The sequence below is a fragment of the Pan paniscus genome, chromosome 23 (assembly GCF_029289425.2).
Source record: "Pan paniscus chromosome 23, NHGRI_mPanPan1-v2.0_pri, whole genome shotgun sequence".
NCBI lineage: Eukaryota > Metazoa > Chordata > Mammalia > Primates > Hominidae > Pan > Pan paniscus.
The window spans coordinates 39,759,197-39,786,137 of NC_085927.1; the positions used below are offsets into that span (position 1 = coordinate 39,759,197).

A 26,941-nucleotide genomic window follows, 5' to 3' on the forward strand; every position below is an offset into this window, starting at 1 on the left:
CTGCCTGTCAGGACGGCTGACCCTGGGCCTGATCTCAGCTAATTCAGCAGCTCAGGGGGAGGACACCACCCCCGTATCTGCTCTGCATCTCAAATACACCAAGAGGGCTGGCCAGGCAGAGGGATTGCTATTGATTTTCACTTGTGCGGGCTGACCTAACAAAACCAATCCATCAAGTGCCTGTCTGCCTCTGCTTCAGACTCATCCTAAGCACGTGCAAATAAATTGCACCAGCATCCAGGGTGATTTGTCAAGGTCCAGCCAGGCATGGGCCCTGGCTTCCGCTGATAGGATGGGGCTCCAGGCTAGGCTGGGCTAGGGTCAGCCCAGTCAATGCCCCGCTGTTGACTCGCCATTGAGTGACAACACGCAGTGTGGCCTGGCATCTGCTGCCACGCTAGGAACTGGTTGGCCATGCCTGGGAAGGGGCTTTGAGTTAACAGGCCAAAGTCCCACTCACTTTGACAGGGCTTGGCAGCGACATTCTCACTTGTTTCTTAAGGTTTCTGTCCGAACTTTAGATTTGGGGGGATTTATTACAATGTAGATACAACCATGAGGTGCTGAGTTTGGGTACTGCCTCTGCCACTGGCTGAATGTCCTTGGGCCAGTTGTGAGATGGAGATGACACCAACTACAGGGGTCTAGAGCCCTGTAAAGGCCAGGGTCCAATCCCTGTTCTGCCACTTCCTAGCTGTGGCCGGGGCAGGTGCCTTCAGCCCTTGGTGCCTCATTTTCCTTATCTGTACTACCGGGCTGAAAATGGTACCTACCTCTTACAGTGGAGCTGTCATAACTGAATGAGAAAATGCAAAGGACCACAGGGGCTCACCCCACCCAGCCCTTCATTCCACTAGCAAGGACTGGAGGCTCAGAGAAGGGGGTGATGTTCTGGGGTCACACAGCAAGGTAGAGCAGCATCAGAGGGGTTACAGGAGCCACAAGCAGGAGAGGATGATGGAGAGAGCACAGTGACCATCCTGCCTTCCTGTCCTCCAGCTGGCAGCTGTCCCTGAAGAATGAGACACAGGGAATGTGGGTCATGGACATACACAGATCGTTTGAAAGGGTCAAAAATTTTATTAGCAGGACTTTTTGTGTTTTTGAATATACAGGTTTCCTGCTGTCCAGGGTAAAGGGGAAGTGGTGTCTTGTGGCCCGAGGTTTGGGGCGCTTGCCTTGGGACTCCATCCCCATCTCTTTCCCGCCAGCGCAGCTGGGGGAAGGTGCCTGCTTGCCGGCCCCACGGATTCTTCGGCTGTGGCATAAGGCACTGTGTGTTCTGCAGGAAGGCGCTCATGGCTGGCTGGTAGATGAGAGGCGGCCTTCTCAGGGGCTGCAAAGCTGAGGCTGTTGAGGGGTTGAGTTGAACCTGGGGCCCCTAGTGAGGAGGCCCCAGGCGATGGGAGCGCGGCCTGGTGAGTCTGGTGCCGCTGCCTCCCCGCTGGCCCTGCACCAGGTCTCAGGATGGGATCATGCCTTTGCTCCTCTTGCGGTCAGCCATGGTTCTCCGGTTGTGGTTGGCTCTTGTCGCCTTGTTGGCTTCCTTCTTCCTGCGTTCCTGGGTTGTCTCGCGGCTCTGCCCATGGCCTCGGGGGCTGCCGGCCACTGCTGTTGAGCTGTCATGCCGGTACCTGAGGGAGGAACAACCCACCCCACGAGAACCTGTCAGCCGGAAGAGGCTCTGGCGGGAGAGCCCACAGCCTGCCTTGGTGTTCACTGGGAGAGGACACAGACTGGGCCTGGTCACTCATGTTCCAACTTCAGATGGAAGGAGAGATGGAGCCCGGCAGGGGCAGGGCCCTGGGGCTCTGACCAGCCCCGAGCCTGGTGTTTTCTCTTCTCTGGGCCTTGCTTCCAGGTCCGCCCATTGCTACGTGTAGCGGAGGAACAGCTAGAGAGCTGACACAGCCTACAGGAGACGGGGAGGGCTTCAGGTGGGTCTCCTCCTTTCTCCATCTGGGGCCACATGCTGCAGCTGAGACATTACTCCTGTTCTCCACCCTAGGGCTTTGCCTGGCAGCCTCCAAAGACCAAGTGCACTCACAGATGTGACCTAGGGCCCTTTCAGACCATCTTGACCACTGGGATTTGCCAGAGCTCCGCACTCAGTGGGCTGGGATGGATGAGAAGTCAGGGTTGCTCTGCTCCCTGCTCAACAACCTTCTGTGGCTCCCCACTGCCTTCAGAATGAAATCCAAATGCCTTCCCTGTGGCCAGGCCTCCTGAACCCAGCAGACAGTGCTGCATGAAGCCTAGGGCCGGGATGCGGGAGTGGGCTTCTACTCCTGGCTTGGCCTTAGGTGGAGGCAGATCCTTGGCCCCTCTCAATGTTTCCTCACTGGGAAGATGCGGGGCCTGGATGAGGAGTCTCTGGGTACTGATCTCAGCTCCCCTCGAAGATCCCTCTCCTGACCACGCCTGCTTTCTTACTTTTCTGCCCTCATATGACAAACTCCTCTGAGCCCTTTTCACCCTTAGGGGCCCAACTCAAGTGCCCGTCACTTCCATACCTCTATCAGCCAGAAAGGATGTGTGTGTGTCTGTCTGAGCTCTCTCACATTTACACTCTGCCTGATATCAGCTAGCCCTGGACACGTTGGGTGATAAATCCCCTCCTGTGTTCACCAAGTAATGGTTATGAGTGGGGACCCTGGAGCTGAGCCATCTGGGCTCCATCTTTGCTACATCACCTACTAGCTGTGTGACTTCTGGCTGGTTACTTAACGTCTCTGGGCCTGAGTTTTTTCATCTGTCAAATAAGCATAGTGATAATGGTAGCTACTTCACCGGGTTGTCGTGAGAACTAAATACACATGGAGCACTTAGGGTGTACGTGTGGGTTTCCTGGGTGGCTGGCTAGGCCCTGCCCAGATGGTGGGAGGGGTCCCCCCAGAAGCAGCCCCTTGAATGCTCACCCTTTCTTGGCGAGAAAGGCCATGCGCCTGGCTTCTGCCTTCTCTCTCAGCACTGCAGGGTCCTGCACAAAATGGTCGGGCTGTGGAAGGGAGAGGAGACCAAATCTGGAGTCAGGAGCTGCCATATTTTCCTGAGCGGCGATGAGGCCCTGCTCAAGTGAAGCTTGTCGATGCCTCCATGCCAGGTGTGGGGGGAAGCTGCAGCCTGGCAGAGCGATGCCCAGGAATGGAGTGGGATTACTGTGGTCTGAGGTTTCCATTAGGAGCCCCCTGCCCCACCTCTTCCCTGAGCGGGTGGCAGCTGAAGGGACTGAGGCTTCCTGGACAGGCTGGTAGAGTGGATAGACCATAGTTATGGCATAACAATGACAAATGGGAGTGGTGGGGAAGCCAGGATGGCCACTGTGAGAGGCTGTGCAGGGCCCTGAAGACTGCGGGAGCCACCCGTGGGAGCTAAGTGGTCCCGGGAGCTGCAGGCCTAGGCCTCACTGTGGCACCACTAGCGGCATGTGTGGGAGTGCCCACTCTCAAGGACAGCCTTCTCTGCCAACAGTGCAAGGAAAAACTGGGACCTAGGGACCACAGACAGGCTTTGGTGGCCAGTAGCTTTAAAAAGGAAAAAAAAAGGCCAGACACTGTAGTTTACATCTGTAATCCCAGCACTTTGGGAGGTCAAGGTGGGAGGATCACTTGAGTCCAGGAGTTTGAGACTAGCCTGGGCAACACTGTGAGATCCCATCTCTACAAAAACATATAAAAACTAGCCAGGCGTGGTGGTGTGAGCCCATAATCCCAGCTACTAGGGAAGCTGAGGTGGGAGGATTGCTTGGGCCCAGGAGTTTGAAGCTGTAGTAAGCCATGACTGCACCACTGCACCCCAGCCTAGGCGACAAAGCGAGACTCTGTCTCTAAAAAGAAGAAGAAGAAGAAGGCTGGGTGTGGTGGCTCATGCCTGTAATCCCAGCACTTTGGGAGGCCGAGGCAGGTGGATCACCTGAGGTCAGGAGTTGGAGATCAGCCTGGCCAACATGGTGAAACCCCGTCTTTACTGAAAATACAAAAAATTAGCCAGGCATGGTGGCGAGCTCCTGTAATCCCAGCTACTTGGGAGGCTGAGGCAGGAGAATCACTTGAATCCGGGAGGTGGAGGTTGCAGTGAGCCAAGATTGCACCATTGCACTCCAGCCTGGATGACGAGAGTGGGACGCCATCTCCAAAACAACAACAACAACAACAAAACACACACACACACACAAAAGTGGTAGGTTTTACATAAAAATCTGGGCTGACCCCTTGCCTGAGAAGCAGATAAATCTGTGGAAACTCTGAGTCTGTGCTTGCACCGAGGAGCCCCTGAGGCAGGGCACGTGCTTCCCACTGCTCAGCACAGTCCCCACCAGGCCCCGCTACTCATTGCCGTTGGTGACCTGGCCCCAGAAACATCTGAATTTGTCACCCTGGTGTGGGGCATGATCCCAGGTTGCTGCCCTGTCACCTGAGCAGTACCGCTTTTATCTGTTCTGTACGTTGAGGTTCTAGTTAAGATTTCATTCAAATAAAAAGTTTAGCTGCTAAAAAGTAGAATTTTCTAACTTACCAATCCAGATGACCTCCCAGGGCCCTTGGGCTCTAACTCCTCTCTGATTTTAAGAATTGCCATCCTGGGTACGGTGCTGCTAACTGCCCTTCTCCTGACCCCTAGGCTCCTGGGCCTAATAATGAAGCTGGTGGCTCAGAGGCCCTGCCTTTAATCTGTCCCCTGGGTCCTCACTAGTGGGCAGCAGAAGTGAGTTCTAAGCCAGTAGCTCTCCAAGCAGACATCCTGGGCTCAAAGGGACTCCTCCTGTCCCTGCCAGTGATGCTGGGGCTGCCTCAGGGCCAGACATAGGGAGGGCTGAGGGGCCCTTCTAATTCACCCCTCAGAACTGCACTCTCCCCTTCATCTGCTACCTGCCAGGGAGGTACCTTGGGAGCCTCCTCGTCAGCCTCATCTTCCTCATCGTCATCATCCTCCTCCTGCCCTTCTCTAGGCACTTTGGTTCTCAGCACCTGAGGGATGGTGAATGGCCTGAGGGTGTGGAGAGAAATGAGATCAAAGACGAGGTTCAACCAGGAGCAAGAGCCACAAGGAGGAGGGAACCTGGTTGGGTGAGATGGGGCCGCCAGGAGGGCTCAGGAGGTTGGGAAAAACCAAAAGCCTTTCAAGCCAGATTTGCTCCAGCCCCTGGATTCTCTGAGGTTACCAGAATTTGAGGTGGGGTTGAGGGGGCGACTGAAATGGGGCCGGGAGGGTCTCCAGTCCTCTCTTCAGTCAGGACAGCTCTGCTTGGATCTGTATTGGGGAATCGCTGTAACATTCCACCTGAAAACATTTTCTTCAATTAAGAAGAAAAATGGACTGAGCGCGGTGGCTCACGCCTGTAATACCCACACTTTGGGAGGTTGAGGTGGAAGGATCGCTTGAGCCCAGGAGGTGAGACTAGTCTGGGCAACATAGTGAGAACCCCACCTCCACAAAAAATAAAAAAGTTAGCGGGGTGTGGTGGTGCACACCACACCTGTAGTCCCAGCTACTCAGGAGGCTGAGGTGGGATGATCACTTGTAGTCCAGGAGGTCAAGGCTGCAGTCAGCCATGATTCCATCACCGCAATCCAGCCTGGGCGACAGAGTGAAACTCTGTCTCAAAAAAGAAAAACGCAAAGCTACTGCATGACACCGAATAAATGCTGCCCCATTCAGGGTGGGCTGGGGTGGAGGAGCACTGGATTAGGAGTCAGGAGGACTGGGTTTGGGCCCTGGATCTGCCACATCTGTGTAAACAAGTGGGTGAGGGAGCCCCATGGGCCTGAGAGCTGCTCTGCCCTGGAATGCCACCCCCACTATGGCCTCACCTGCGGCTGATGAGCTCGTCATCAGAGTCTGCATCATTGGCGCCCACCTGGTTGCCATCGTATGTGTCATCGTACTCATCCTCGTAGTAGACACTGTGGTAGGGCAGGCTCTCGCCTGGCTGCAGTGTCACCTGCAATGGCATAAGCATGGGTCTGGGGGGCTCAGGGGCTGGCCTGGTTTCCCTGGCCCAGCAGAGACCTGGCCTTGGTGGCCTACCTCCTCCACCACCACGCTGTACTGCTCGTAGCGCTGCCGCTGTGCCGCCACTGCACGCTTGTCGTTCAGCAAACTCCGCGTGTTTTCCTCCTTCCTGGTGCTGAGAAGGAACAGCAGAAAGAGAGGAAGGAAAACCATCAGGCTTGGAAGGCCGCAGGGTACGGAGGGTCCAGAGACCACAGGCTTAACTGCTCCAGCCCTCAGACTGTCACGGAGACAAATGAAATCAAGCATTGGTGAGGGCGTGGGAGGGTGGGACTGTCACTGCTGCTGGTGCCCATAAGGATGGCTCCAGCCACTTTAGAGGGCATCCCAAGAGCCACTGTTTTTTTCTTTTTTGAGAGGAAGTCTTGCTCTGTCACCCAGGCTGCAGTGCAGTGGCACGATCTTGGCTCACTGCAACCTCCATCTCCCAGGTTCAAGCGATTCTTCTGTCTCAGCCTCCCGTGTAGCTGGGACTACAGGCCTGGTTAATTTTTGTATTTTTATTAGAGATGGGGTTTCACCATGTTGGCCAGGTTGGCCTCAAACTCCTGACCGCAAGTGATCCCCCCATCTCAGCCTCCCAAAGTGCTGGGATTACAGGCGTGAGCCGCTGCGCCCGGCCAAGAGCCACTGTTAAAAGGTAAAATGGGGCTGGGCGCAGTGGCTCACTCCTGTAATCCCAACACTTTGGGAGGCCAAGGCGGGTGGATCACAAGGTCAGGAGTTCAAGACCAGCCTGACCAAGATGGTGAAACCCCGTCTCTACTAAAAATACAAAAATTAGCCGGGCATAGTGGCGGGTGCCTGTAATCCCAGTTACATGGGAGGCTGAGGCAGGAGAATCGCTTGAAGCTGGGAAGTGGAGGTTGCAGTGAGCCGAGATCACGCCACTGCCCTCCAGCCTGGGCGACAGTGCAAGACTCCGTCTCAAAATAAATAAATAAATAAAAAAGGTAAAATGTGCGTACCTTTCAACCAGGATATTCCCTGTCAAGGCATCTGCCCTAAAGAAACACCAGCTCTGTGTACAGAGGTCTGATTAGGGATTTTCTTTTCAGCATTGTTTGCAACAGTGAAAAATGGAAAGCAACTAATGTCCATCATGAGTGAAAGAGCCAAATGAACTGTGCCACATCTGTATTAGATCGCTGTGTGGTAGTTGTCAAGAAAGACATTGATCTATTTGTGCTGATGCGGAAAGAATTCTCACTTATTCCCAAGGAAAACAAGCAAGCTACAGAAAAATGCATACAGTATGATCCCAAAAGCAAACTACGCTAACTCTGTTTCTATGGCCACACACCTATGCATGACAATGCAGACAGAAGGCTAGGAAGCCCCACGCCAAATGACAGTGGTTACTGCTTGGAAGCACCTGGAGTTGTCTAAATCTTTTTTTTTTTTTTTTGTTACAGGCTAGAGTGCAGTGATATGATCTTGCAACCTCCGCCTCCTGGGCTCAAGCGATTCTCATGCCTCAGGCTCCTGAGTAGCTGGGAGTACAGGTGCGTGCCACTATGCCTGGCTAATTTTTGTATTTTGTTATAGAGATGGGGTATCTGCCATGTTGGTCAGGCTGGTCTGGAACTCCTGGTCTCAAGTGATCCGCTTGCCTCAACCTCCCAAAGTGCTAGGATTACAGGAATGAGCCACCGTGCCCAGCCTAATTTTTAAATTTTTTGTAGAGACAGGGTCTCACTATATTGCCCAGGCTGGTCTTGATCTCTTGGGCTCAAGTGATCCTCTGCTTCAGCCTTCCAAAATGCTGGGATTACAGGTGTGAGCTACTGTGCCCAGCCTGGATCTCTTAAACAAAACTTTTTTTCATTTTAAAATTGTTATTCGTTTATTGTTTTTTCAAAAATGACCTTTCCTTGCCAACAAACAAAAATTTAAGAAGCAGTAAGGCCACATGTGGCTTTCTGACTGAGCTCAAGGGAGCCACAGGGATATTTGGGGTATAAGAAAAGGGGGTTCCCAGTCCTCTTCCTATCACCCCCACCTCACTACAGCAGCCTTCTGTCTCTTCCACAGCTCAAGTTTCCATGTAAAATTTTACTGGAAGAAAATGTTTGGAAGCCCAACTCTGGTCACGTTACAGGTGAGGAAACTCGGGTGCATTGGGTGGGAGAAGGAACATGTTTGGGTCACAAGTGAGCTGCAGCACAGCCTCGGCAGGGACTGAGGCTTCTCAACTCATGGCTTTGCAAACCTGTGAAAAAACCTGGCTTGTCAGAAACATACCCAGGCCTGTGGAATGTAGCTTCTAGCCCTGCAGGGGAAAATCAATATGAGATGCCAGGCAAGAAAATCCAGCTTAGCTGTGAAATCGGGTCTCTGGAATGTATCAAGGGTAAGATAATAAAAAAAAAAAAAAGAAAAGACACAAAGCCAAACACAGCTTCCATAAAAATCTTCTATTAACTGGCTTTTGGTGCAGGGAGAGGCAGGCGTCTGAGTCCATCTCAGTCTGTCAGGCTATCTGCCTGGCAGCCAGGGCAGGTCAGGACTGCAGCCTTCAGCGTGGCAGGCTAGGGTTTGCCTCCCTTCACATCTTTTTTTTTTTGAGACGGACTCTTGCTCTGTTGCCCAGGCTGGAGTGCAGTGGCGTGATCTCAGCTCACTGCAACCTCCACCAGCCGGGTTCAAGTGATTCTCCTGCCTTAGCCTCCCCAGTAGCTGGGACTACACGTGTGTGCCACCAAGCCCAGCTAATTTTTTGTATTTTTTTTTTAGTAGTCTTTATTAAGGACCTTCTCTGTGCCGGGCAGGGTATGAGGCTGAGTTGGGGAGAGATTCAGAAATGAAGAAGATAAAGATCTGCCCTCATGAACTCAGTGTAGTGGAGATGACAGACCAGTCAACACGAAATGAACGGAAGCCCTGGAAACAAAGGGAATGAACTTGGTTCAGGAGGTCTGGCTGGGCATCTGTAGGAAGGGGTAATGGAGGCTCCACGGTAGGGGGTTACTTGATTGGACCAGGAGCCCCAAGGTATGGCAGGAGGGATGGTGCACTTGATTTAGACCAGGGAGAAATCTCAGTTCAAAGAAATCTTTCACATCCACCAGGGAAGGGGCCTGTGACTGTGACCTTGGCCCTGTACCTGGCTTTCTATGCTAAGCTGAAAAAGAGGTAGAGAGGAAGAAAAACGAGCCCAAGCTTGTTCAGGTGGTAGGTGCCACTGGTAGGAGCACACCCATGCATTTGACACATATTTCCTAAGGGCCTAATAGGTTCCAGGACCTGCGCTGGGCCAGGAGACTGAGGAAGAATGAGAGGCATCACCATCCTTTCTGCTACACCTTCGGCTTCTGGTCCATCCCGTCCCTGGTTCTGTGCAGTGGGGCAGTTCTTTCATGCTGTGTGGCCTCTGGTTATGTGGCTCCCTGGCAGGGCCAGGCAGAGAAGCATGGCAAGCTCCACCCACCCTAGCTATGCCCTGGAAGAAGACACAGGTAGGGACAGTGAAGCCTGGGCACCTGGGCAGCTTGTCCAGGGAGGTGCAACCTTGGCCCCAGACCTCATTTGGAGCCAGAAAGGAAAAAGAAAAATCAGGACCAAAGCCAGCTGGGAAAAGATGCATCAGAGGCCAGAACTTCAGTCAAGCCTGGAAACACAGGCAATGGTGGCTGCAGAGACCCTCTGGAGCAGGTAGCTTCCTCAGCCTCCAAGATGGGAGCAAGCCCTGGGAATATGCAGGTGCCCCTGAAACCTCGCCACCTTTCCCTTCCTCATCTCCTCAAGCCTGTCCTTCAAGGCCCAATTCAAACTGGTCCTTAGCAGGGTGACTCCTGCCTTTGAACTTCTAAAGAGCCTGTGGAAGCAACAGACTTCTACTTTTCCAGGTGAAGAATCAGGGGATCCAGAGAGGCAGAGCAACCCTCTTAAGGTCACACAGCTACTAAGAGCAAAGCCAGGGCCAGACACAGGTCTCCTGATTCAGGTCTGCTTTGCCACTTCCTGGGCTGTGTGACCACAGGCAAGTCCCTTATCCTTGCTAAGTCTCAGTTCCTTCTCTTGGCACCCACTTCCCAGGGCTGATGTGAGAAAGAAATGACATGTCGAAGCAGATCCAGCACTTTCTGGGCTCAACAAAGTGAATCCTGTTTCTTTTACTACAGGACTTTTCAGAGCCTTAATGTGCTCTGCGACTCCCCAAAAGGCAGACCAAGGGCACAGACACTTAAAATAAAATTTTAATTATTATTATTTTTTGAGACAGGGTTTCACTCTTGTTGCCCAGGATGGCGTGCAATGGTGTGATCCTGGCTCACTGCAACCTCCACCTCCCAGGTTCAAATGATTCTCCTGCCTCAGCCTCCCGAGTAACTGAGATTACAGATGCCTGCCACCACGCCCAGCTAGTTTTTTGTATTTTTAGTAGAGATGGGGTTTCACCATGTTGGCCAGGTTGGTTTTGAACTCCTGACCTCAGGTGATCCACCCACCTTGGCCTCCCAAAGTGCAGGGATTACAGCCACCACGCCCGGCCAGCACAGATATTTTTAGAACACATGTTGTCTTCCAGGGCACCATGGAATGGTCCAAAGGGATTAGGGGACCCTGCCTCTTGCCCACTGACTCCTTCACTGGCTATGATATACCTGTAGCACATGTATTGATGTCTCCACAACAGCCATGCTGCACCTCACCCATTCTCCAAACAGACCCTACATTTTCTTTAGGTCTTTCTACCTTTCCGTTTCACCCTGGAGCTCCAGGCCTGCACCCTGTGAGTTGGTTTTCCTGATGAGATATGAGGGGTATTGGAGACTTCTGGGAAAGGTATCCTAGGCTCTAGGAGAGACACAGGAAGACCTGGTCTGGACTATCTCCTGGCACTGTCATGTCTGGAAGCCATAGTAGAAACAGCTGCAGCCCCTCTGCAGCCTCAAAGGAAGTAGCCTGACCACGAAGTGAGGCCCCAAGAGACTGGAAAGATACATTCTGGATGATAGGTCAACCAAGCCTAGACGGCCCTACCTTACACCGCCTTGTCATGCAAGGGAACAGATTTCCTTACTACTTAAGCACTGAGTACAGCCTATCTGATTCAACAACAAACACATTTTAACTCCACTACCATCTGCAGCGTCCTACCTAATTTCTCATGGGATTAGGACATGTGTCCCTGCCGAAGTTCCTGTGTACCCCACCCCAGCACCTCCCACTCTGTCCTTACTTGTTTAATGGTCTTTCTTATGATCATTTGAGGGCAAGGCCTGGGTATCCAGCTCACCCTGTTTCCCTGGTGTCTAGCATAGGATCTGGTGCTACTAAATCTCTTAATAAATATTTGCTGAATGAATAAATAAATAATGAACACATGAATGGAGGCTTTGCCTCTTTGCAATCTGCAGCCCCTGGGCTACCCAGCACAGTGAGTCTCTCCGCGTGGCAGCCCAGAGGGCCCCAGGAACAAGGGCACAGTGTTCCAGAAACCTGGCCACCTCAATGCCAGCCACTCTGCTGACCCTGACAGCTGGGACCAGACCCTTGGCAAATGCTCGTAGGTGACTTATGACCTAGGTGGGGTGAGATGAGACTTTACAATACCATGGGCCCTGGACAAAACCACAGATCAAGGTGAAAGGCCATGTCCAGAAATGGCTAATCTCTGTGGGGAACTTACCAATCAGGCTCCCTGGATTGGAGCAGGGGGCCAGGCTTCTCGCCAGCCTGGAGGACCCCTTGTCTGCCCCTTGCCCACCGCTGGAGCTACAGAGGGCCATGCTGGCCTGGAATAGCGGCCACTGATCCAGGATAACATCTTTGGCCTGGGATCTGGGGATGTCGCAATGATGCGGGATAACATCTCTAGTCTGGGATCTGGGGGTGTTGCAATGTGTATGACTAAGCAGTTTGCAAGTGCTTCCTGTCCAGCCAGCCAGACGGCTTTGTAGTTACCCTGCGCCAGTTCCCCAAGCCCTCAGCCAGCCAAGCTTTTAGCAGTGGACAGCCCTAGGGAGGGGTAACAGCACAGGGCCCTAACTGAAGAAGCAGCTGGCATTTCCGCCACTGGGGCTCCTACCACAGGAACAAGGCTGGCTGGTCTCCTCCCTCTCTGAACCTCACGGTCCCCATTCACGTGATGGTGAAAGAGCAGCCTGTACTTGTAAAGAGGTCCCCTGATTTCTAGATTCCATGCAGAACTTTGGGGGACTAGAATACATCTTATTTTGCTGTTCTCTACTTGGATGTTGTACTCTTTACCATGACATCCGACTCTCTGTCCCTCTGATGGGTCATCATTCCAAAGCCGGGTGAACTCTCTTATTTTTTTTTCTTGAGACAGGTTCTTACTGTGTCACCCAGGCTGGAGTACAGTGGCACGATCACAGCTCACTGCAGCCTTGACCTCCTGGGCTTAAGTGATCTTACCGCCTCAGCCTCCAGAGTAGCTGGAACTATAGGCGTGTGCCAGCACACCCGGCTAATTTTTGTATTTTTTGTATATATGGGGTTTCGCTATGTTGCCCAGGCTGGTCTCGAACTCCTGGACTCAAGTGATCCACCTGCCTTGGCCTCCCAAAGTGCTGGGACTAGGCATGAGCCGCTGCACCCAGCCCTGATCTTTTCAAAACATAAAATATGCTGGCTTTGTCGGTTCATGGGACCCTTTGCTGTGCTCATTATGGCCTCGGGACCACTGTCCCTGTTGCTCTGCTTGGGAAGCTTCTCCTTCCCTCCTTTGCAGAAGTGACCCTTCCTCACCCTTTAGCTCTCGGTCCCATGTCATGTTCTCAGAGGAGCCTTCCTGACTGGGGTGAAGCCCTACCAAAGGCTCAGAATTCTGTGCACCTCCAGCTTGTAGTATTTGTTATACCTGCAATTTGATGTTGCTTGTTTGATGAGTTGATTAATGCAAACTCCACGTGGGCAGGGGCCGTGTCTGTTTCACTCCCCACTATATCCCCAGAACCTAATTAATCCAGAGCCTAGAATGCTGTAAGTATTAGACAAATATTTGTTGAATAAATGGATAAATCATGAATGGACTTTTCAATGCCAAAAAAGTAGGAAGGACATAAACTAAAAATAAATAGAAAGGCCTTAAAGTGGAATATGTTCACCTTCTGAAAAGCTCATTCAAAGTCCTTAATTTTCTCACAGCCTGGGGAAAATCAGGTCAAAGAGTGGTTTCTGGGAAGCACTGTCCACCAGTGATTTGATGGTTAACACATTAAAAGATGTAAGAAGAAGGGAAGAGGGGGATAGTTTTGGCCCTTCTGGCCTTTTGCTATCAACAGGGGGGATTCACTAACAGCCTCCCTGCACAGAGTCAGAACCTGAAGCCTGATCAGTAGAGAACCTGCTCCTAACCACTGGGGGTGCACAGGTCTAGGGTTGTGAAGGGATCCCTGTGCTGATACTCCATGGCCAATTCTGCGAAGATGGAGCCCTTGGTTTCCCTGTGTCCTCTCTGCGCTTCCAGAGTTGGGGTATCGGAACCCCATGGCCCACTGCACTCACCTCTTGCCCTTGTGCACCCGGCTCAGGTCTACTGAGTCCCTGCTGAACACATCAAACTCGTCATTCTGGAAGACGTTGTGGCGAGACGTCAGCAGGGGTGTAGGGTCTGGTTTCATTTCTCTGGGTGGGGGACACAGAGATCAATTTAAGGGGGCCCTGCCAGCTGATGCAATCTGCACCCCACTTCCCCCTGCTGTATTAAATCCATCGGATTTTTCAGTTCCCTTCAACAGGCACTCCTAGGACACAATCTCAAAACCTTGAAGAGGGAGATAAGCTGCTGCCTGATCTGGCCTCTGCCTGGGTATGCAGCCACACCTCAAAAAAAGCTCCCCCTCATTCTCTGCATGCCATTCACACAGGGTTTCCTTCTGTTTCTTAAAAGCGCTATCCCACATTTAATGCTCGTAATAGTCGCATAAGATCAGTAGTCACAGATCACTCAACCTCATTGTGCCTCAGAGCCCTCATTGTGCCTCAGAGGCTGAGGAACTTGTCCAAAGGCACAAAGCTAATTTCTCAAGTTAACAAGTGATTGGTAAACATCACTTGCTCATGGAAGAAACACCCTTTCAGGCACTGGTTCCTGCTGTCCCATGGGGCCTTCAGGGCAGCAGTGGGCCAAATAAATGGTAGGTGTGATGAAAGTGAGACGCTGTGGCCATCCTCTCTCACAAATCTACTGGGAAGGTCGTAATGACAGGGGCAGGTCAGGAATGTAGGGGATCAGAAGGGCTCAACAACCCTGTGTTACATCCCTGAAGACACATCCATGGCGCTCTAATCAGCCTTCCCACAAAGTGTGGCAGGGATGTGTACACTCTCTGCCCTGCCTGGGGCAAGTGAAAAACTCCTGCGGGGCCTAAGGTTTTTATGTTTCCCCAAAGAGGGCTTTAGTTTAAATGGCTGGGAAGAGAGAACAAGCTGAGTCCTGGGCCATGAATGAGGGAAGGAAGAGAGGAAGGGGCCCCACCCCGAGGCAGCCTGGGCAGCGGGAGCCTCCTCCCACCTGTCTCTCCCACCTGTCTAGGTTGCGGTCCAGCTGGCTGAGGGTGGGGGCCAGCCGCTCCTCCAGGATATTGTTGATCACCTGCTCTGGGTCGTAGTGGTAGTACTCCAGGCAGGCCAGGATGAAGCCCTCACCAAGGTCTGGCAGCAGGTCCTTCACTTGGGTGATGAGAGAGTCCAGTTCCACCCCACACATGGCAGGGCCCACAGCCGCGGCTGCTCCCATGCACTGTAGTGAGAGCCAGAGCCAAGAAGGGGAAGGCTAAGTGGGCCGGTGATAGGGCCACAGGCCCCAGACAGCACCGGACTAGGCATCAGGGATCTGGTTCAAGTCCTGGGATTACCCCTCCTGCCTGTGGGAACTTTGTCAAGTGACTCAAGTCTCTCTGAGCCTCCATTTCCTTCTCTGTGAAAAAGGGGGCTCGTGATTGTTATGATTATTGCATGCCTGTATCAAAATATCTCATGTAACCTATAAATATATACACCTACTACATATCCAGGAAAATAAACAAAAAAAAAATAAAAAAAATTTAAGGCCGGGTACAGTGGCTCATACCTATAATCCCAGCACTTTGGGAGGCTGAGGCAAGAGAATTACTTGAGCTCAGGAGTTAGACCAGCCTGAGCAACACAGCAAGACCCCATCTGTTCAAAAAATTTTAAAAAGTAGCCAGGTGGCCAGGTGTGGTGGCTCATGCCTGTAATCCTAGCACTTTGGGAGGCCGAGACGAGTGGACTGCCTGAGCTCAGGAGTTTGAGACCAGCCTGGGCAACACAGTGAAACCCTGTCTCTACTAAAAAAATTAGCCAGGCGTGGTGGCGTGCGCCTGTGGTCCCAGCTACTTAGGAGGCTGAGGTGGGAGGATTACTTGATCCCAGAAGGTCGAGGCTGCAGTGAGCTTGATCAAGCCACTGCACTCCAGCCTGGGTGACAGAGCAAGACCCTGTCTCGAAAAATAAAAAATAAAATAAAATAAATTAGGCCAGGCATGGTGCTCATGCCTATAATCCCAGCACTTTGGGAGGCTGAGGCAGGTGGATCGTCTGAGGTCAGGAGTTTGAGACCAGCCTGACCAACATGGTGAAACCCCATCTCTGCTAAAAAAAAATACAAAAAATTAGCTGGGTGTGGTGGTGGGTGTCTGTAATCCCAGTTACTCAGGAGGCTGACGCGGGAGAATCGCTTGATCCCAGGAGGCAGAGGTTGCAGTAAGCAGAGATTGCACTATTGCACTCCAGCCTGGGCAATAAGAGTAAAACTCCATCTCCAAAAAAAAAAAACAAAAAACAAACAAACAAAAACAAATAAATAATTAAATTAAGTTAAATTAAATTAAAATTTTGAAGGGACTGTATGACTTACCGGCTGGGCTACTGGCTGTGTGACTTTGGGCAGGATGCTTCCCCTCTCTGAACCTCAGTTTCCTCCTTATAAAATGGGCCTATACCACCCACCTCATGGGGTTGTTTCAAATAGTTCAAAGATGGCACAAAACCCAGTGAGCACAGTACTTGGCACAGACCAGGCCCTCCATAAACAGCCCTGGTTTCTACCAATTCTTCCTACTAATCCAAGGTCCTTTTCCAACAAGTTGACTGACGGTGGAGGCGAACATCAACCACCAGAGCTGGACTGTGTGGAGATGCTCCCCTTTAATTACAATCTCTTTTTTAAGTAAGGGGCATGCATTTTATATATGGTTCAATGTGACTTAATTGTGTTAGCCTTTTAATTTAAGGAAATTTACAGATCACAACAATACAAATCTCCATGACTCTGCTAAGAAGCGAAATGGGGAAGAAGGTGGGAAAAGGTGAAGGAGGCCATTGTTCTCCAAGGTCCTGCAGGAATCACAGGGTCTGGGCTGGGAGGAAGGACTGTGGCATTTGTTAATGGAGCACTGAAGGCCAGTCAGGCTCAGGGTATTCCATGTGATAGCTCTGGGAATCCCAGCACCTCATGGAGGTGGGCACTACATCTGTCCCCACCTTATAGATGAGGAACCAAGGTTCAACGTGAGTGACGTGCCTAAGGCCATACAGCTGCCAAGTGGCAGAACCAGGTCACACCCCTGAGCTGCCTGGCCCGAGTCTGTGTGGTCTTCATCTCTCTTATCATGCTGCCTCCCAACATGCAGGGGAGAGTCCTGGCCTTGGTGGCCAATCAAGACAGCCACAGATTTGGCCAGTCCTGGAAAAGCCTAGAGAGAAGGCACCAGATCCGAGGTTTCTACACTTGTTCAGTGGAATCCTGGAGCCCCACGGAGGGGCTTCCAAGAAGGCCAAACCATGGGACTTGGCACTGTTCCCAGTTACAACCAAAGGAGCTCCACTTTTATCTATTTAGAGGAGAGCTCCGGGAAGGGCTCATGGAAACATTCATGGAAAGTTTCGTCTCTTCATTTTATAGAGGGGAAGCTAAGGCTTCGATAGTTGAAGCAACTTGCTCTCTCCTCACACACAGTCCAGCATGCCCCCAGCTTGGGACCCTCTAAAGGCAGCACAGAGCTGACCAGTTGCTTGAGGCTGTCTATTCCCCAAAAAAACTTTTTCCCTGAGTATAAAAGCAAAGAAGGGAGGTTTCCTGCTGCCCCAGCCTCTCAGATAGGGCCAAGGAGGGACAAGCGAAGAGGGAAAAGCGCCACTCAGACACATACCTCCTCTTCCTCCGAGTTCTCCGGATGTGATGATGCTTGACTGACTGCCTCTGCTGTCACCGTGACCCCGTTAGGCTCCCCATTAGGCTCCTCAATCACCGATGGGTCTTTAGCATCTGTGGCTTTCCGTCTGTCCACCCCTTCCCATGCACTCTCGACTGCCTGGAGGATGTAGGCAGTCCGCGTCTCGTCCCTGTGAGGACTTGTTAAGGGGTCTGTCTTAAGCTCCTAGCCTTGAAGCAGCATAATTTCTCAGTCCCTCCCCAGCATCTGACCACATGGTTCCTGCCAGGGGCTTTCTGGGCTATATCTAAGTGGTATAGCCCACGGGCACCTGGGCTGCATGGAAAAATGGGCCAGACTACAGCCACTCTGGCCTCACAACCTAGTGCCTGCCACTCAGCAGAAAGCAGCTCTGAGTAAAGACAGGGCCAGGGCTGCCATCAGAGTGTCCTGGGGCACAGGTATGGACGAGCCAGCAGCTCCTCTTTTGTACTGACTGCCAGGAGGAGGGCGTGGTAGGGCCACTGCCACTGGGCTTCCTGTCCAACCAGCTGAGGGCATTCTGCAAAGGCTGTGGGCCATCAGGTGTCCCTGAAGCGGGACTGAGCAATCTACTGCAACCACCAAAATGACCCATAAGCTGGCTGCTCCTCCCTGTCCTTCCTCCTTGTTAACAACCCTGGGCACTGTCAAGCCAGAAATCTGAGAGTCCCCTTAGACTCCCTCACTGCTTCTTGTCCAAACCCTCATCATCCATGCTTGGATGCCAGCAACAGCCTCCTCACTGGCCCGAGCCTCACGGTGGTCCTGGGCCAGTCCATTCTCTTCCCTGGGCCAGACAGAGCTTTTCCAAAGTATAGAACTGCCCATGTCACTTCCTGCTTCACAACCTTCCGCGCTCCCCAGCGCTTGCAGGACAGAGCCCAAACTTCTTAGTGATGGTCACCCCAGGGCTGTGCACGTTGCTGGCCTTCATCTCACCTGCAACACCCCAATTCCTCCTCTTGGGAGATCCCTCCTTAAGGACTGCCCCCTGTACTCTATACACGACGTCTGTGGCTCTAAGGAGCCTGTTTTCTCTGTCCTCTGTCCACTGCGAACATTCTTGTCCTTGTCCTTGCTCCTGGCTTGGTGCTCTCCCATTCTTTCTGCTGTTCTTCTGCTTGGACATCATTTCCATCTGAGACCCCCACCCAGAGCTCTGCTGGGTGAGGCGCCACCTCTGGTTTCCTGCCCTCTGAAATCTTCCCACGTGACACTCTATCTAACTGCCTGTTTACTTGTCCACCTCCCCTCCTGCTGTGAGGAGGGGCTGAGTCCATCTTGGTCACATAGGCCCAGATACTCAGGAAACACAGACGGAAAATAGCACTGCATCTCCCCTGCCCCAAGCATCAGAGCAGCCATCTCCTCTAGAAAAGGCAAGGCTGGGACCTTGGCAGGCCACCTCGGACAGCTGGCTGACCCATGCATTCTGGGGCTAAACCTCTTTCCACTCCTCTGGGTTCCAGCAGCCTGTCTCACCTCTGACCTAGTCAAGCTGGGCCCTGTCGTAGTGGGCTATGGTAGAAGGATACAAGACTGACGAGGCCTGCTGCAGCAAGCTGATGTCTTCGGCCACGGGGAAGAGTGCATCATAGTCCCGGAGGAACCTGCAGGCAGATGAGAGCAGATGGGATGGACAGAGCTGGGGCCACAGGAATGCTGTGCTGCTGCAGGCCACTCCCTGTGTTTGCAGCCCGACCTTATTAGAGCTGTGGTGGGCCTATAGCGGGGGTCTATCATGTAAGGCCTCTTGGGGACCTGTGGGAGGGTCACGGGCCCAGGCCAGCTCAGCCACACTCACCTCTTCTCCTGCAGCAAGGAGCTGAAGATCTGAAGGAACTCTTCGATGAAGCCCTGAATGTTGTCACAGCTAGAACAGGACACCAGGGAAGATGAGCTCATGCAATGCAAGATGAGCTGCAGCTCCTTTACACACCCCCTGCCCCTCTTCAAGGCTGGGGCCCAGTGGAGGAATGAGGCATTTTTCTTGGTTTCTCATATCTGTTCAGCCAACCCCAGTGCAGTGGAGGAAGCCAAGATGAAATAATGGAAACGCTCCTGAAGGGCTTGGGGAGGAGACTCTTCCACAAGGAGGCAATTCCTGAGGGCTTACCTGCTTTCTAGGATGGGAAGGAGGCAGATCTGGTTCAGGATGATGTGGAAAATCTCCATTAGCTTCTTCCTGGAATGGGAGAGCCTCTGCCACAGGTCACCAAGAAGCCTAGGCCAGAGAGAAAAAAGACACAGGTTTAGGAGACAAAAAGGCCCTGAGGGGCCAGGTGCAGTGGTTTACACCTGAAACCCTAGCATCTTGGGAATCTGAGGTGGGAGGATCACTTGAGCCCCAGGAGTTTGAGACCAGCCTGAACAACTAAGTGAAATCCTGTCTCTACAAAAAATACAAAAAATTAGTCAAGTGTGGTGATGCAGGCCTGTAGTTCCAGCTCCTGGGGAGGCTAAGGCAGGGGGATCGCATTCGCCTGGGAGGTCAAGGCTGCAGTGAGCCATGATGGTGCCATTCCAGCCTGGGTGACAGAGCAAGACCCTGTCTCAAAAAAAAAAAAAAAAAAAAGGGAAAAGAAAAAGAAAAAGAAAAAAAGGCACAAAGGGAGCTTCTCCCCAGCAGTTGCAGGTGCCTCCCTGGAGCAGAGAAGGCCTCACAATTCACTGCTGAGAGCAGCTGGCAAAAGCCATAGGCCCAGAGAAGACAGCTGCTTCCAGGGCTGCTTCTCAGTTCAAACGGTGGGTCAGGAACCAGCAGGCTGAGTACCAAGAGCATGGAGTAACAGCTGAGGGAAGGGCTTCAATGCAGGGCCCAGCCATCATGGTATTTTGGGGGATTGGGTTAATAGACATAATTGCCTTAATACAAGCAGGACTTTGGGTCAAATCTCCTTCATGGTGTTTAGTAACACTTAACTCTAGTTGTTGCAGTCTTTCTTGTTAGGTCTTCATACAAGTCTACAGAGAACATATATTTTTTTTTAATATGCTAAGAGTTTAAAAAAAAATGCAGTTCAAGACCAGCCTGGCCAACACGTCAAAACCCCATCTCTACAAAAAATACAAAAATTAGCCAGGTGTGGTGGCACACGCCTATAATCCCAGCTACTTGGGAGACTGAAGTGGGAGGATTGATTGATGTCAGGAGGTCAAGGCTGCAGTGAGCTGTGACTGCACCACTGCACTCCAGCCTGGGTGACAGAGCAAGACCCTGTCTCAAACAACAACAACAACAACAACAACAACAACAACAAAAACAAATGCAGAGGTCAGGAAGTGGCTAGATAGGGATGCAGAAGCTCAAAGCTGCACAGTCCCTGGTCCCACCCACTTGTCTTAGAGATAGGGATGCTAATGCCCAGGGAAGGCAGGGCCCTGCTCGGGCCTCTCTGTCCCACAACAACATTCTTAATTTTGTCCCCGCCTCACTTGCTATCTTCAAGCCTCCTCTTCTTAATTGCAGACTCCATTTCGGGAATTGCTGCTTCGTAGAAGGAAGCTAGTCTGTGCAGGCACACACAGGGAAAATGTTGGATTAGTTCATAAATACCACACTTCATAAGAACATCAAAGCAAACCCCAGGGAGTGGGAAGGCCCATTTCTTTTTCCACACAATTTTCTCCAGGGACCCCTTGGTTCTTCCCTGAGCTCACCCCAGACTGACCCACTGGGGCTGGTCCCAGGAACAGCTCATAAGAAGTGACCTATAGCCATGTCCCTCATTCAGATGGGCAACTGAGGCCCAGATAGGCTCATACTAAGAGAGGAATCAGAAGGCCACTCGGAACCCACTGAAGTTTGAGAAGCAGATCCAAGATTACTTGCTTGTAATTTTCTTGCTCAAAAACTGTCAGTTAGCCAGGCACAGTGGCTCATGCCTGTAATCCCAGCACTTTGTGGGGCTGAGGCAGGAAGATTGCTTGAGCCAGGAGCTCAAGATCAGCCTGGGAAACAGGCTGGTGAAACTCCATCTCTACAAAAAATACAAAAATTAGCCAGGCATGGTGGTCCACACCTGTAGCCCCAGCTACTTGGGAGGCTGAGGCAGTAGGCCAGGAGGTCAAGGCTATAGTGAGCCATGATCACACCACTACATTCCAGCCTGAGTGACAGTGAGACCCTATCTCAAAAAAAAAAAAAAAAATTGTTCTGGCTGGGTGCGGTGGCTCACACCTGTAATCCTAGCACTCTGGGAGACCGAGATGGGTGGATTACTTAGAGGTCAGGAGTTTGAGACCAGCCTGGCCAACATGGTGAAGCCCCGTCTCTACTAAAAATACAAAAATTAGCCAGAAGTGGTGGTGCACGCCTGTAATCTCAGCTACTCAGGAGGCTGAGGCAGGAGAATTGCTTGAACCTGGGAGGTGGAGGTTGCAGTGAGCCAAGATCGCCCCCCACTGAACTCTAGCCTGGGCAACAGAGTGAGACTCTGTCTCAAAAAAAAAAAAAAAAAAATTTTTTTAACATGAAAATCTCAACACAATATTTATATTTGGTCAAAATAGGCTAAATGTTCTCATGATTTTTTCCCAATCCCATTGGAAATGAGAAAAAAATATATTAAAATAAAAAATAATAATTAAAAAATGTAAGAAAAAAGTAAATGTATCATATTTTCTACATTGGCTTATGAGTTAAGCCAGTTAGCACCGTTTCTATAACTTTTTAATTAACTAATTAAATTTTTTTTTTGAGACGAAGTCTAGTTATATTGCCCAGGCTAGTTTTGACCTCCTAGGCTCAAGCGATCTTCCTGCCTCAGCCTCCCAAGACACTGAGATTACAGGTACCTGGCTTAAAACTTTTATAAAATTAAGGCTGTGCATGGTGGCTTATGCCTGTAATCTCAGCACTGTGGGAGGCTGAGGTGGGCAGATCACTTGAGGTCAGGAGTTTGAGACCAGCCTGGCCAACATGGGAAACTCTGTCTCCACTAAAAATACGAAAATTAGCTAGGCATGGGGGTGGGCACCTGTAATCCCAGCTACTCGGGAGGCTGAGGAGGGAGAATCGCTTGAATCTGGGAGGTGGAGGTTGCAGTGAGCTGAAATTGTGCCACTGTACCCTAGCCTGGGTGACAGAGTAAGACTGTCTCAAAAAAAAATTTAAAAATTGTAAAATTAAAAATAATTTATATGAAATTATTTTCAAATAAATATAATTATACTAATTAAAAAAAACAAAAGAAAAACAGCTGCTAGCAGCTCCCTACCTCTTATGACAGCAAACCATAATTATTCTCTCTGGTACATCCATATCTGTCACAGTATACAGCCAATCTTGCTTCTCACCTAGGTGATTTCATACCACCCTTTCCCAACTCAAATTCAAACTCTCCATCCCAGCCGCACAACCCCTCAACATTCTTCCAGAGATCAGCACTCCCACAGCCCTCTGGCTTCCTCTCAGGCTAATGCTGGCCACTGCTCTTCTCTTCTTTCTCCTCTTTCTCCTCCTCCTCCATGCAGCATTCCAGGCCCATCTCCTCCCGTGCACTTCCTGATCATGCTCACTCATGGGAATTCTTCCTTTCCAGAACTAGATGCACTGCATGTGGAATATATTGCCCTGTTGCCCTGGCAAGTGAAACTGCAGCTGCCTCTTTTCTGTGGTATAATTCTTCCCCCAAACATCTTAAGCTTCCCAAAGCCGGAACTGCAGCTTAAGTGTCTAGGTTGGTGCTGAATTTGGAGCAAGTCCTCTGTAAACACGTGCCTGTCAGTTGGCTGGTTTCTGGCAATGTCTATCCTACTACAATGCTATATGTAACAAAGGGTAACTAGGCCAAAAGAGGCAGACCCTACTACGCCCACAGCATAGTCCAGAAAAATGACAGAGAGGGCAGTTTGGCCTAAACAGGTTCAGCTGTTGCCAGGATATGTTGCTGGTGGGAGAGTAAATTGGAACAACCCCTATGGAGGGCGATTTGGCAAGATCTATGGAAATTAAAAATGTACATACCATCTGTCCTTGCTAGTCTACTTCTAGGAATTATTCCTCAGATATACTCACAGAGGTACCAAATAATGTGTGTGCAAAGTTATTCTTTGTAATTTTTTTTTTTTTTTGAGACAGTCTCGCTCTGTTGCCCAGGCTGGAGGGCAGTGGTGCAATCCCTGCTCACTGCAACCTCCGCCTCCCAGTTTCAAGCAATTCTCCCACCTCAGCCTTCCGAATAGCTGGAATTACAGGTGCGTGCCACCACATCCAGCTAATTTTTGTATTTTTAGTAGAGGTGGGGTTTCACCATATTGGCCAGGCTGGTCTTGAACTCCTGACCCCAAGTGGTCTGCCTGCCTTGGCCTCCCAAAGTGCTGGAATTACAGCCATGAGCCACTGCGCCTGGCCTCTGTAGTATTTTTTTTTGTATAGCAAACAACTGAAAAAAACCTAAAGGACCATCTATGGGATCTGGTATTCCATACAGTGGAATTCTACCTGGCCATACCAAAGACATTAGAGAAAGGGTGCTTAATGCACTGATGTGGCACCACTGTTAAGTAAAAAAGTAAAATGCAAACAGTAAATACTCATAATATGCCAGCCTTAAATTTTTTAAAAGGAGGGAGACATATAATGTGCACAGTTGCTCATATGTGCATATATTCTTGCATATCTCTGGAAAATTCCACCAAAAAACCTAATGACGACGGCTGTATGTGAATAATAGAACTGGGAAAGCAGAAAGGGGGACTTTCCAGTGTGTATTTTATACTTTTTGAGTTTTGAACCATGTGAATGTATTATTTATTCATAAAAGGGCAGAAAGAGATATACTCAGCTATACTTGAGTAGATGGGAAAGGAAGGAGGAAAAAGGTTATTTTGAGAGGGATTATCAACAAAGCTGATTGGGCAACTGTAACCACTTTCAGAGAGGCCTGGAGAACTGAGGTGGCTGTATTTGCTCAGCAGGGCGTTCCTGGCCTCCAGCACAGTTGGAGCAGGCTGGGTCAGCCCCAGGGTGTTCGTGGGTCAAAGGCAGTGTTGCCTTTAGTCAAAAGTGTTTCCCTTTCTTCCTCCTCACCCTGAGATGGGTATAGCTTCTCCCCTGCCTCTGCTGTCCCTTGCAGTAAAGTCAGCTCTTCCAAAACTTATCCCTTCCCCATCTCCAAAGAGCCTTTCAAAAGCAATCTGTGCCACATTTGGGGAAACACTTTAACAAAATGGGAAAATGCCTATGATAAGCAAAAATATGCAAGGTACGAAATTCTAAGAATAGTATGATTTCTTATGGTGATTTTAATTTCCTACTTTTCTGGATTTTCCAAATGTTCTACAAGCACATGCTGCTTTTATAATGAGAAAAGATACCTTTTTAAAAAAGTGGACAGCTACATACCCCTCTCTTCTGGGGAAAATGCCGGGCAGCAGGTTATCCTAACATTCTCTGGGAGGCTCAATAACCCTAATGTCTGATTTTTATAAGCTGAGGCGACCAGGGAGGGGTCACAGCACCAGCTGCCATCTCTGGCACATGTAAGGACTAGATAAATGTTTTGTTAAATGGGTGAGTAAATGACAGAATGGACAGGCAGCTGAATGGACGGAGTTGGGCAGCTCCCAGAAGCTGCTACAAATGGTGGGGAGAAACGTCTTGCTAGAGTGACAATCAGAGGCCACTAGGAAGAGGCCTGTGCCCACAACTGCCAGGCAATACGCAGGTTGCCAACCCTTTCACCCTGGCCTGGAATGCCCACACCCACCCCTTTCTTACTGCACAAGCAACAGATACTCTTGGTGCTAAGAGGGCAAAGCGGGTCTGCCTCCCTGGCTCATATTCTCTTTCATATCTGTCTCCATCCCACCAGGATCTTTCTAACAGCTCCTTTGGATAAAAGCCTCCAGGGGCTCCCCACTGCCTACAGCATAAAGGCCCTGCCAGCACATCCCAGGCTCCCCACGATCTGACTTCTACTGACTTACCCAAAGTGGGCTCTTGTTACTGGCTTGTTTTCCTGCTGTTCTGTGTGTCCCCACCCTCTGCCTCATGTCACACTTCACTCCCCAGCTCTCTCTCTGGGCCTCTGCATGCTTCACTTCACCTGCCTAGGATGCCCTTCCTGCTATGGGAACTTTTCTTTGTCTGGAAGATACCTGTTCCTTCAAGACATCCTTCAAGGGTGATCTCCCAGCTCCACGTTGGAGCACTCCTGTTGTTTCCTAGTGTGTGTTCCCCCCAGGCTACTCTATTGAACTGAAACTATTCTTGGTTGTGCGTTTTTTTTTTTTTTTTTAGATGGAGTCTTGCTCTGTCACCCAGGGTGGAGTGCAGTGGTGCGATCTCAGCTCACTGCAACCTCCGCCACCTGGGTTCAAGTGATTCTCCTGTTTCAGCCTCCTCAGTAGCTGGGAATACAGGTGCATGCTGCCATGCCCAGTAATTTTTGTATTTTTAGTAGAGACGGGGTGTCACCATATTGGTCAGGCTGGTCTTGAACTCCTGACCTCAGGTGATCCACCCGCCTCGGCCTCCCAAAGTGCTGGGATGACAGGCATGAGCCAACGCGCCCAGCCCATTGTATGTGTGTGTGTATTTTTTTTTTCCCTGCCCTATCCTGGTCTTGGCCAAAAACGGGAGTGCTTCTAAAATGCAGGCGCCACACAAGCAGGAGGCTTATCTGTCGTTTTCACTGCTGCATCCCCAGGCTGGAAGAGGGACTGGTACATTCTAAGCACCCAGTAAATATTTGTTAAATGAGTAAATATTTGTTAAATTAGTACATAAGCCAGTACCTCTATTTCAACAGCCAGAACTACCGCCTTACCTGTAACAAAAGTCGTGCTTCTGGAAGGTCTGGCAAGCCAAAGGGAAGATATCCAGAAAGGCCCAAAGTGTGGTGCAGGTATCACAAAGGTAGAGAACAATGTCCTTTAATTCCTGTTGCCAAAAGAATACACTGCATTATTCTCCTCTGTCCACACATACAGATCTGCAGAGCGCCTGAGACAACATTAAAACAGTCAGGGTCCCAAACAGGCAGGATGTTACACAGGAGGAAAAGAACACTGGAGGTCCCAGGCAAAGCCTGGCTGGTCCATCTTCAGGAGCACGATCTGGGTGAGTCACCTAACCTCTCTAAGCCTCAGGTCATTACTCCAATGGCCTTACACCCAATCACCGCTAGGGTTACTTCCAGTTCTAAGATAATACAGTTCCCTCTTCTAAGCTAAAGGAAAACCAACTCTTGAATCTGAAGACATCATGCAAAGAAGGAACATCCGAGGCAGGACAAGAATATTAAGTCCATAGGTTTTTCACATCTTGAAGAGGGTATACAAAACACTTTCTTCTAAGTTTCTTACACACTTTCCTGGTTCTCATGACAACTCTGAAAAGTAGGCTGGGAAGCTGTTGAGGATCTTTATTTTACAGAAAAGGAAACCGAGGTTCCGAGAGGTAAAATGATTTGCTCCCACAGCACCTGCCACGTGCCCTTCTGAAATGAGATCACCATCTCCAGGAGGACAGCTCATAGCTGCCTTGTTCCTGTTCTATCTCCAGGGCTAGGGCAGCACCTGACACATGTTGAGGCTTCCTGAATGTTTGCCTTCTATCTGTCACCCTTGTCAACTCTAAATTCCATGAGCGCAGGGGCCAGTCTGCTTTTGTTTACTGCTTTACCTCCAGGCATAGCACAGGGTCTGGCACATGCTCAGGACTCCTCAATATAAGTCCACTGAATAAATGGCTCAATGAATAACGCACAAGTGAACATGTCAAACTGAAATAA

The 26,941-nt window shown here is 50.6% G+C and overlaps 1 protein-coding gene across 31 annotated transcripts in view; it reads right to left on the bottom strand.

Moving 5' to 3' along the window:
• Window positions 1–1,060: 1,060 nt before the first annotated feature.
• The window catches only part of ASCC2 (activating signal cointegrator 1 complex subunit 2), a 49,963-nt gene continuing 24,082 nt past the window's right edge, over window positions 1,061–26,941 (bottom strand). For 11 of the 31 annotated variants that reach the window (XM_063603052.1, XM_063603047.1, XM_063603054.1 and 8 more), the window contains 13 exons: window positions 25,976–26,088; window positions 20,637–20,711; window positions 19,318–19,425; window positions 19,006–19,074; window positions 18,737–18,811; window positions 17,157–17,349; window positions 14,511–14,725; window positions 13,489–13,608; window positions 6,028–6,127; window positions 5,811–5,941; window positions 4,869–4,986; window positions 2,919–2,998; window positions 1,061–1,634 (listed from right to left, as the gene is read on the bottom strand). In XM_063603052.1, the coding sequence (XP_063459122.1) occupies window positions 1,463–1,634; window positions 2,919–2,998; window positions 4,869–4,986; window positions 5,811–5,941; window positions 6,028–6,127; window positions 13,489–13,608; window positions 14,511–14,725; window positions 17,157–17,349; window positions 18,737–18,811; window positions 19,006–19,074; window positions 19,318–19,425; window positions 20,637–20,711; window positions 25,976–26,088 (1,569 nt within the window). In that variant the 3' untranslated portion in view covers window positions 1,061–1,462. The remainder of the gene's footprint in view (window positions 1,635–2,918; window positions 2,999–4,868; window positions 4,987–5,810; window positions 5,942–6,027; window positions 6,128–13,488; window positions 13,609–14,510; window positions 14,726–17,156; window positions 17,350–18,736; window positions 18,812–19,005; window positions 19,075–19,317; window positions 19,426–20,636; window positions 20,712–25,975; window positions 26,089–26,941) is intronic. The other 20 variants (XM_003812006.5, XM_003812005.6, XM_034948376.3 and 17 more) reach the window with 4 other exon arrangements.